The 11645-nt window shown below is 32.4% G+C and overlaps 1 protein-coding gene across 1 annotated transcript; it reads right to left on the reverse strand.

The window, feature by feature from the left end:
• Positions 1 to 9455: 9455 nt before the first annotated feature.
• Positions 9456 to 10227, reverse strand: LOC133333615 (transmembrane protein 242). The gene is made up of 3 exons (XM_061541928.1): positions 10116 to 10227; positions 9768 to 10006; positions 9456 to 9592 (listed from the first exon to the last, which is right to left on the reverse strand). The coding sequence occupies exons 1-3, from the start codon at positions 10165 to 10167 to the stop codon at positions 9461 to 9463; spliced, it is 423 nt and encodes a 140-aa protein (XP_061397912.1). The 5' UTR covers positions 10168 to 10227; the 3' UTR covers positions 9456 to 9460.
• Between the last annotated feature and the right edge of the window lie 1418 nt (positions 10228 to 11645).

Below are 11645 nucleotides of genomic sequence, written 5' to 3' on the forward strand. Positions count from 1 at the left end.
TTTAAAAAAATCCACGCCTAAAAATTATTCTTTAAAAAATCCACACCTAAAAAAATATTCTTTAAAAAATCCACGCCTAAAAAATATTCTTTAAAAAATCCACGCCTAAAAAAATATTCTTTAAAAAATCCACGCCTAAAAAAATATTCTTTAAAAAATCCACGCCTAAAAAAATATTCTTTAAAAAATCCACGCCTAAAAAAATATTCGTTAAAAAATCCACGCCTTAAAAAATATTCTTTAAAAAATCCACGTCTAAAAAAAATATTCTTTAAAAAATCCACGCCTTAAAAAAATATTCTTTAAAAAATCCACGCCTTAAAAAAATATTCTTTAAAAAATCCACGCCTTAAAAAAATATTCTTTAAAAAATCCACGCCTTAAAAAAATATTCTTTAAAAAATCCACGCCTTAAAAAAATATTCTTTAAAAAATCCACGCCTTAAAAAAATATTCTTTAAAAAATCCACGCCTTAAAAAAATATTCTTTAAAAAATCCACGCCTTAAAAAAATATTCTTTAAAAAATCCACGCCTTAAAAAAATATTCTTTAAAAAATCCACGCCTTAAAAAAATATTCTTTAAAAAATCCACGCCTTAAAAAAATATTCTTTAAAAAATCCACGCCTTAAAAAAATATTCTTTAAAAAATCCACGCCTTAAAAAAATATTCTTTAAAAAATCCACGCCTAAAAAAATATTCTTTAAAAAATCCACGCCTAAAAAATATTCTTTAAAAAATCCACGCCTAAAAAAATATTCTTTAAAAAATCCACGCCTAAAAAAATATTCTTTAAAAAATCCACGCCTAAAAAAATATTCTTTAAAAAATCCACGCCTAAAAAAGTATTCTTTAAAAAATCCACGCCTAAAAAAGTATTCTTTAAAAAATCCACGCCTAAAAAAGTATTCTTTAAAAAATCCACGCCTAAAAAAGTATTCTTTAAAAAATCCACGCCTAAAAAAATATTCTTTAAAAATCCACGCCTATTTTGGTAGTCGAAAAAAATATTCTTTAAAAAATCCACGCCTATTTATTTGATAGTCGAAAAAAATATTCTTTAAAAAATCCACGCATATTTTGGTAGTCGAAAAAAAATATTCTTTAAAATATCCACGCCTATTTTTTTGGTAGTCGAAAAAATATTCTTTAAAAAATCCAGTCGGAAAATTTTTTCGAAAAAATATTCTTAAAATATTTAAAAAAAATTGTCTTGTTTTTTTAATAATTTCTTTTATATTCTGTGTGAACAAAAATCCGCATAACCCGTTACCTATGTTCTTGTTTTGATACGAACAAACGAACGATTTGCGTTCATTGCCTTTTTCTTGTTCGGCTGATAAGATTATAAATATTGTTGTTTTATTTGTCTTTCGAAGAAAGCAAAAAATACAAACAAAATAGCTAAATAATAAAATTCTAAAATTCCACATAGAATATAATAGAAGTCCAGCAGCAGAGGCATTGATAAGAGGCCAAATAATAACAAGCCAGCAACTGAAATTCTGTCCGTCCTTCGGCTATTATCGTCTCCCGCATTTTTTGTTTGTTTCTAAAAATTGAGCATGAGAATATTTTAATGGTTTACTATATGGGTGTATGTGCGTTAGCTGCCCATTGTTTATGGATGACGACTGTTCGCATTTTCTAGGTTATGGTCAAGGAAACTATCACCGCAACCTACCTCCCTCCCAATAGAACATTTTTATCTCAAGGTTGAATGGCTAAACTTCTGTTTTTGTGTTTTTTTTTCTTTCTGCATTTATAGTTGTTTTTGTTTCATTACTACTAAATCAGCTGTTGCTTCAGTTGATTCATATTATTTTATTTTAGTTATTGTTGTTGTTAGGCGCTACTTTTTAGATTTTATAGTCATTGACAAGTTTACGCGCCATTTTTAAGATTAGGCATGTGTTCTTTTCATCACGAAATTTCTTTGGGAAAACAGACAAGAAATTAAAGAAAACAAAACAAAATCACACGGATAGCTCCACAATTATTTTTGAAGCCAGTAAGAATAGGAGAAAAAAATATATATATAATATTAAAATCTGAACCGATATCGACAAATCTTCACACATGCCATTCTAGGCTCAATTTGGTATGCCATGCTAAATTTTGTCGCAATCGGTCAATGTTTGGTGTACCATTTACGTTAAATCGGATTAAAACATATATGGGAGCGATTTTCAACAATTTCATTAGTTTACATCCTTGAGAAAAAATAAAAATTATAAAAATTCACCATTACAGGATTTGTAATAATTCAAAAATAATCTTAAAAATATCCCCTTTAGATCGTTAATATTAAGAAATTTATTTAACAAAAAATCTTACCTTTAATATTTGTTTTTGATGTTTTTAGTAGTTTTTATTATTTTTATACAAAACAATTACAACAATTTAATTATTTTTATTCAGAATTTATTTCATTTGGCACAAATTTCTAATAACTTCCATAGACTTAATCAAAATTATTAATTTTTCTCTAATTTGTTTCTTTTTTTGTTTTTAATTTAAAAAATCGTTGACATTTCCTTGATAACCTGGCCGTTATTACACAATGTGTGTGTTTTGTTATACTATACGCCGGTAGATGGCGGGTATTGTAAACAAATAACTAATCGCTTCACTGTACTAAACCCGACAAGAATATTTATCTATTAAGGGCTAAGGAGAATGCTCGCGTTGAGCCATCCGTTGCGTTATGTGTTATCGAAAATACAACAACCACAAGGAAACGATAACACAAACGCTCGAAGTTGATGTGCGTTTCGCTTCGGAGTTAAATATATTTTAACTTTTTGCGTGCGTTAACGCGATAACAAAAAACGCTCAACGCGAACATTCTGTTTAGCCATTTAATCATTTTTTTTTTGTAATTTAAAACGTTTTGAAATTTGATGAAATGACGAGTAAAAGTGGACAGTAAGTTCGGTCGGCCGAACATTTTATGTCCTTCGCCATAGAGTGTACATTCCAAAAACCTAAAATTTGAAAGATATGCCATTGTAATTTTTAATAGGAATGAGAATAGTATGTTTTTTTTAAGTGTTCAATATACCTATTATTGGGGTACCGTTATGAAGTGGCTGTACCAAAACGTGACCAAGATCTATTAATAAGGTCCACAAGCAAGCGAAAGTCAGCTGTTTTCTCTCAAGTCCAATGTCAAAAATATGGCTTTTGTTTACATGTTTATAATGGAAGTTCATTCATAATGGATTTTGACAGCAAACTTAAGAGACAGCTGATATTCAAATGGTCTCCCTGGACGACCTTATTTATAGACCTTGAACGTGACACCTCCTCTCATGGTGTTTTTACACGATATGTATTTTACATATGTGTTGTCACTTTATTTACATATGCAACCCGAACTCGTCATGTGAAACATACGGAAATTTCAATGTATCAAAACGATATGCAATTACATATGTATTTTTTCCGAATAGGACGCGCTCTATTTTCGTATGTGAAACATAAGGAAATCAGCTGTTTGAATGAAACACATTGTTGGGAGAAAATATTTCAATTGCAAGTCAAAGAAAAGGATGAACAGGCAACAATTACAAATTACTATTTCGTTTGTAGGTGTTTAATAAAAAGAATGACGTTGATTTAAGAAAAAATTAAAGTGTTTTTTGTTTATAGGTTATGTCATATGTAAAATACATATGCCGATTTGAACACAAAAAATAAAAGTTTTGACACACATAAGGAATTACATATGGATGAAATAAGTGACAGCAAATATGTAAAATACGTATCGTGTAAAAACAACATTAGATGGTCAGTTCTTATATAAACCGCATAGTAAATCGTGTGGCAGACCTTAAAGGGCTAAGCAGAATGCTCGCGTTAAGCCATCCGTCGCGTTATAAGTTATCGAAAATACAACAACCACAAGGAAACGATAACACAAACGCATAACGTTTCCTTGTGGTTGTTGTATTTTCGATAACATATAACGCGACGGATGGCTCAAAGCGAGCATTCTGCTTAGCCCTTAAGAGGACTTGAAGATGTTAAGAAAGAGGACGATTTCTACCAGGTAAATATACATTTAACCATTTCAGCGTGTTGGTTTATTCAAAATTACCGAAAATAGGAAAGCCCCTGAAACATTTCCAAAAAGTGAACACATATGGTATGTTCCCGTACTTCAACAATCTAAAGGGCTAAGCAGAATGCTCGCGTTGAGCCATCCGTCGCGTTATATGTTAAACTCCTTGTACATTAGAACTTTTTACCGGGTTAACCTACTTCATGAGGATTTATTTGGCGTATATGCAAAGGAATTGACAATTGAAACCCACTGGGTTAACGAAATCCGGTTAAATGTAAATGTACTATTATGGAAAATACAACAACCACAAGGAAACGATAACACAAACGCATATCGTTTCCTTGTGGTTGTTGTATAACGCGACGGATGGCTCGACGTGAACATTCTGTTTAGCCCTTAAAACATTTTACTATTTTCTTCGATATCAAAAAGGAAAAATTTTTATTGTTGTAAACAATTTTACAATTTTACATAGGTTTTGGAACAGACCAATAGTTAAAATCTGGTAAAATTTAGCATATTTCTTATTTCTTTACTGGAAATAGGTCTTCAATACCTTACCAGCGATGTCTTCCTGGTACATGTACTGCGAACCGTTTCATTACGGTGGTTTATTAAAAGTGACCCTAAATAGGAAATGTACTGGATTTTTATAAAATTTTATATCTCTCGAATCTGAAAAGATATAGGATATATGTAAATTCTTAATTGGAAAGATGACTTCAAGACCTTTTCTGGGATGTCTTCCTGGTATATGCGCATCGATTCTCAGCCCTTAATTTTGTTTGAAATCAATAATCCAGCTTTTCAAAATTTTTCGTTTACTGGGTCCGAAAAATCGAAAGATAATTTCAAAACGTTTCATTCTTGAAATATATCAGTTAATGGTGATCATTTAATGCCTTTGTTTCTAAACATGATGGTGTTTTGCTTCAATTTCATTCGTAAACATAAGGTGTGTCTGGTTACTTTCCCAGTAACATTTATTCAGTAAGTTCTAGTTCAGAAAGTAAGCCTTTCTTACTCTCTTTTGCGATAATACTGAAAAAAGTAAACAGACAACATTTAGTAAGATTTAGCAAATAAACAGGTGATCCAAGAAAACATTTGATTTGCACCAAAATAAACAACAAAAAAGAAAAATTGATCTGGTATTTTCCCCCGGGAAAATTTAAGCTCCCTGCATCAATACATTGCCCTCTATATGGAACTTGCCTAAAAATATATAAGGAATTAGTTTCTAATTTAATGAAACTTTGCATTACTTACGAATTTTCTACCATTTTCAGTAATTTACTTCAAATTGAACTTTGCAAATTAAGTTGGCCAAAGAAGTGGAGATATTTGAACGTTATATTCTACGTAAATGTATAAATAAACATTACGAAAACCCGACAAAGAAGTTTTCAAACTCTCACATTTATGGTAAAGCTGGAATCCAACCTTTCTATCTTTTAAAGAAGTTCGTAGATGGGCTAGAGTCACACGAAAATCGTATTATCAACTCTATATATGAAACGGAAAAACACGTATCTTGGTCAAATTCGACATATTTATCTGCCATTGGCATTATCAACGAAAGCCTCGACATTGATCCAGACAATTGTGATGTACCTGATTTATATAAGCCAACACAAAGAACACAAAGAGCCCACAGAGGCTAAACATTATATTTATAAATTCAATTTTTGAGTTATGCTCTTTCGTTTTAAATTATGTGTTTTGTTTTGACATATATTTTCTAAACACCATCTGTGATATTTACACATACATACTTTTTTAACCATATGTTCATCTAACATACTCGCTGTTTGATAAAGATATTAACAGTTTCTTGTTATCTCTTTTTAATTGTTATGTATTTTTAAGTGATTTATTATCGACAGACACACACGCTCTGTTAAAAAATGTTAAGGCCGTGAGCAAGCCTTGCTCTTCATTCATTTTGCACGTACGCATATTTGTATATTCATTTTAAGCATGTAGCATCAATGCATTTAATTATTGGATTAGAATAAGACAAATATAGTTCTAAATTATCATGTCATCATTTTACTTTACATTAACCATGTTATCGAAATAAGAAGAAGACTCAATAAAAAAAATTACTTACTTACTTTGCAAATTAAAAAAATGTTTTAAATAATTTTTGTGTTTGGTCAGAAAACAGCTGATCCGAAAATGGTTGAGTTGCAAAATCTTACTGAATAAAATTCTTTCAGTAAACTCCAGCAACTTTGTTGTTGTTCAACTGTCAAACTTGCTCTCTCACTTGACTCTCTTTTACTGGATTTTTGTGTAAACAGACAACATTTAGTAACATTTGGTAACAATTGTTACCAAATATCGAGTTAACAGACAGAGATATATGGTCTGTTCCCAAAACGTAACGCATAAAAAATGAACGTTTTTAAATAAGGCTGGTTATAAGGTACGCCATTCTCTTTTGTGTTTCCCATTCGCAACATGCAAAACGGAACGTTTTTAGATTAGGTTGGTTATAAGGCGCGCAAAAGTTGACTATACTCAAAACAAACGAATTGGTTGCAATTGATTGAATTTTGGATTGCGATGAGATTTAGATTAGATAATATTTCAGTAAGTATTAATTATAACATACAAGGAATTGGAATAATATTTTAATTTCTGTATGTGAGCGTATCTAAAAGCTAACCCACATAGGCAACGGCATCAATCCGATGATTCTGCAACAGCTCGCAGAAGCAATAGACAGTTGTATAAATTGAAGCCTCTTGGTGATTTCCAGTCGTTCCTTTAACATTGAAGATCTTAGGAAGCGAATGTACATGTTTAATTTGTGTTGTTCGTCCACTGAGCTGTGCCAGTTCAATTGTATGATGTATCATATATGGATGGTAATATCAACGAACAGAGAATGAAGGACAAGATTATTACTTTTTTGTAATCAGGATTTTAACCGAGATAAATTTATACTAATACTACCTTAGAAATTAAGAAGAAAAAAAACGGAAATACAAGGGTCCCGCGGAAATTTGGATGTTCAGGTCAATGAAAACATAAATGTTATATATATATATATGTATTCAAAACGATCCGCGAACGGACCTTGAGATAGAATTTTACGGAATTTAAATTTAAAGCTGACTGGAATTTCAATGTAAATAAATTAACGTGTTATCTGCTTGCTTTATTTCAGGTTGACGGTACTTGCTTTGTATAATCCACCACCTTCACTGTCCATATTTATTTCAACAATGGCAAATAATTCAAATATTGCAATAAATATTGATACAGAAGCTGAAACCAGTATTGAACAAGATCCCGAGGAAAGAATTGCCACAATTGCCAGCAATGCAACACAAAATGTAACAAAAAGTTTATTCAATTTGACATTGGAGAACTGTGAGTATAACGAACTTTTGGGGATCTTGAATTAATTAAATTAATTGTAAAGATTTCTGTTTCATAATCTTCAATAGCTTCTTAAACGAAAATATTTTGATTTTATAAATTTGAAAAGATTTGCCAGCTTTTGTGTACGTGAACAGATACTAAAATTGATCTATGTCCTAATGGAATTGATCCAATCTTGAGTGCATCACTCAGTACACTAATGTATCTCTTTTCATCCCGATTACAGCTAGATTAATTTTGTTCCCAAAATTTCGAAAATAGCACCACATTTTAAAAGGCGTGGACATGTTGCGGCTTGTCGAGTTTTCGGCTGCAATTTGATTGTTTTGCACATGGTCGTATAATCTCCCTGATCGGCTGCAACTAGAAAAACGAAAGTCGGATATATAAGCAAGTCTTTACGGGAACCTTCAGAGTCTACTCTAAAGGCTGTTTCGGTTGTAACCAAGAGGGACAGTGTTCGAAAAACAAATAAGTTTTTAATTTGGCCCGATTGTTAGCCATTTCGGTTTATTTTCATGCTAATAATTTAGGAGAATTTCCCATAAATTTTAAATATTTATCCGAAAATCTGACTGGTCCCATATACCTACTTTTTGGTCCCAATATTTTTCGAACGACAACACTGGCGATGGATGCCATAAGAAGACGAAAATCAGACATATTTGTAAGTCTTCACAGAACCCTTCCTGCGACGACTCGGTGGATGGTACCAGTGAATCAGTCGATGTTGCCGACAGATTTATAACCTAAGCCTTTATATATAATCTGACTTTTGTATCCTATATTGATTTTGAGAAAGTCTAGAGCATCATTGTCTAGTGACGAGGTGTAGCAATTTTAAAGCTTATATGTTGATAATTTTTGGTAGGACATTTTGACACCGTATAAGAACCAGAAACATTAAATTACAGCCCATTCGGTCTTGCTCCCCAAAATATCGAATAATGTAGGTTACTATTATATTGGGGCTTACCACAAACTTGGACCAATATTGATATTTTTTCTATAAGGAGATTTTCTGATCAGTGAGATTCTAAAATATAAAATTACAGCCAATCTGCATCGTCGTACCCTAATACCGAAACTTAATATTATATGGGGTTCACCTAAATAGTGGATCAATATTGATAATTTTTAGTAGGACGATTTTCTACCGAAACGCTCTGAAATACAGAATATTGGGTGCTACCATTACTCTAAAACATGATATTTTAGTAATTGGTTTTCCTACTCAATGAGATTCCTTATATTAAATTATAACCAATCCTCTTGACAAACATGATCAAAAGCTACCAAATACCGAATAATGGACCAGCGTTGGTAATATTTTGTTGAACTATTTTCTAAACGACCTTAAATTTTTTTATTCTCTTTTACAGTTGAAGACGAAGAGGACCAACATAGTTTAGAATTCAAGGCGTAAGTAATTTGAAAATACCCCTTTTTAATTCATTTTAAATAAATAATATAAAATATCATTTCAGCTATGAATCCCGTTTACATCAGGAGATGAAAGATTGGAAAACTCTACTACGTCAAACATACAGCGATCTGAAGAAGGCCAAACAAAAACATCCCATTATAGATAAATCCATATTATCCCCCGAGAAAGTGGAATACTTAGAAAAGGCACCATGCTTGCAAAACTTCATCAGAGAATCAATGGATTTTCGACAACAAGCTTATGTATTTTTAGAGTTGGATTATGCCAATATTATGGATTATGTTACAAATTTAGAGGAACAGTGTGAACATCGTCTCAATCAAGTAATGGCTGAAAGAATTTGTGAAAATCTGGCAAATTTTCCAAAATGCACGACGACTAGGAGGGAATTTTAGAAATGAAAACGCAAGCATTTGAAAAAATAAACAATACAAACTTATTTCTACATACGTAATCGTATATGATTCTTTTCTTCTTCTCTTTTACAAAACTAAACTATAGAAACTAATTATATTTTATTATTGCATTGCATTGGAACAGTGTTTTATTATTCTTTGCCCCAGGCAGCTAAGTATTTCATTAAATCAGTCAAACTTTCAAAGTCTGTGCGGCTTTTGGGTGGCTCGTCGCTGGTCAGTTTTGGTAGAGCACTACCCATTTTCATGCGGAATTCTTCCATCTGTAATTAAATATAGATATATTTATGGATTATTGAAATCTCTCAACAATGATTTTGAAAATATAGTTCAACTTCCATAAAACGGACCACGATTATTCCGAATTAATTATAATTTGCCTCCATAGTGCTACTGTCACTACATGTGCCTCGAAATATTGTGTCTTTATATACTTACATTCTTGGCTCCCGATAATTTCCAAACACCAAAACAAAATGCTCCCGTACCCAAAACAGCATATAGAGTACCATAACCAAGTGCACGCATAGCTAATGCCGAACCTTCGTCCAGAAGTATTAAGGTCTTGGTTCCTCCCTTTTCCAGAAGTTTTGATTCTGACTTTTTCGCCTTACCAAGTGTCCGCGAGAAACCAAATAATGCCGATATACCTCCAACTAGGCCAAGAAAAGCGGCTCCTGCAATGTTATGATACACGCGCAATTTTATATTGTTTTGTAATCAAATCTCACTTTGTTGCAGCATGCACAAGTAACCGTTGTTTCTTTTGTGTACCCACTCACATACCTTGTATTCTGTGTTTTTTATCATCTGTAATTGTTGTCTGCGGTTCACTCATCTTTATTTTGTTAATTTTCTTTTAGTTTTTCTTTTAAAAGTATTTTCCGAATTCCGCATATATAGTTTATCTTTTCATGTCTAGTCTTTTATTTACATTTTGTTGTTTTTGTTTGGGGGGTCGAAAATGTCATTGAACTGACTTTTGATTTCAACAAGTGGAGTATGTTCAGTGAACGAATAGTTGAGAAATTTATTAGTTGTCAGTGAAGTTTAAGGGACAGTGGCGTCAAAATTTTTGTATCAAAGGGGAGAGAGGGGATTTTTTCTTTTTGTCTATTCTTTTATTTACATTTTATTTTTGGCGGTCGAAATGTCACTAAATTGACTTTTCATTTCAACGAGTGGGGTATGTTCAGTGAACGAATGGTTGTGAAAGTTCGCATTTGACAGTTCGGTTTATAGGGTAAACAGATGGTCTGTTTCCGTACTGCAAGAATCTACTCGATTTTACTATTTTCTTCGATATCATAAAGGAAAAAAGTGTTATCGGAGTAAAAAATAGTAGATTCTTGCAGTACGGGAACATACCAAGACCCGGTGCAATATTTTAAAATCAGGGGTAGAGGAAGAAGCTAAAATTGATACCACGGTGAGGATTGACATGGGGCAACGTAGACCTCTAGACACATCTTCCGAATACATGCCTTCAAAATGTTCTATGTTTGGACATAACAAGAAATGTGAATTTATTTGCGATAGAGGTATTCCAATTGATATAATAATTTCACATTGTAACATTTTTTTTTTCAAGACTATAACCCCTCACAAAATGGGTTATATGGATCCATAGCTTCAGTTAGCTTTCCTAAAAAGTCTCAACGTTTACACGACAGTAGATTTGTTGGCTCGGAAGGACAATTGAATAGTTGGTGTGCATCGTGAAGGCTTTGCTGTCAATAGGGATGCTTATTTATGCTTCCGGGGACAATGAGCCCTCGATACAAATTGAATCTATTGCTATACTTGGGTCTTAATTGTGCCATAATCTAAAGATGTTTGCAAAGGAAGAAGTCTCTCACTGTCCTCTCTCTGACTTTTTTGAATCTTTGCCATTTATGGCTTCGCCTGTTGATGCACAGACTTCATCTCGTTTGCTTTCGATGATCTTTCGACGTCCGATGGAATAACGTTTTGGATGCCTGAGTGATGGTTGGAATGACACGGCAGATAGCATGCCAATAGGAGCTGCCTAATTAACAACACATTAATATCCTAATGACCTGTCCTCTCTTTGACATTGTGGCAAACACCTGTTAATGCAAAGATTTCATCGCATTCACTATCGACGATCTGTTGACACTCGATGGAATGTTTTTTTAATGCCCGCCTCAAAAGGACGGCAATGTTATAATTTATTTATTTCCCATTTTGAAAATAGAGACGTAATTCTTTTCTTTATAAAGTCGAAAAATTTTACTACCCGACAGGAATTTTGCTATGGTTTTATGATAGAAAACAGCTGAAAGGGAGAACCTC

This window comes from Musca vetustissima, unplaced genomic scaffold (genome assembly GCF_032173495.1).
Source record: "Musca vetustissima isolate MV318-11 ecotype Yass unplaced genomic scaffold, APGP_CSIRO_Mvet_v1 utg435, whole genome shotgun sequence".
NCBI lineage: Eukaryota > Metazoa > Arthropoda > Insecta > Diptera > Muscidae > Musca > Musca vetustissima.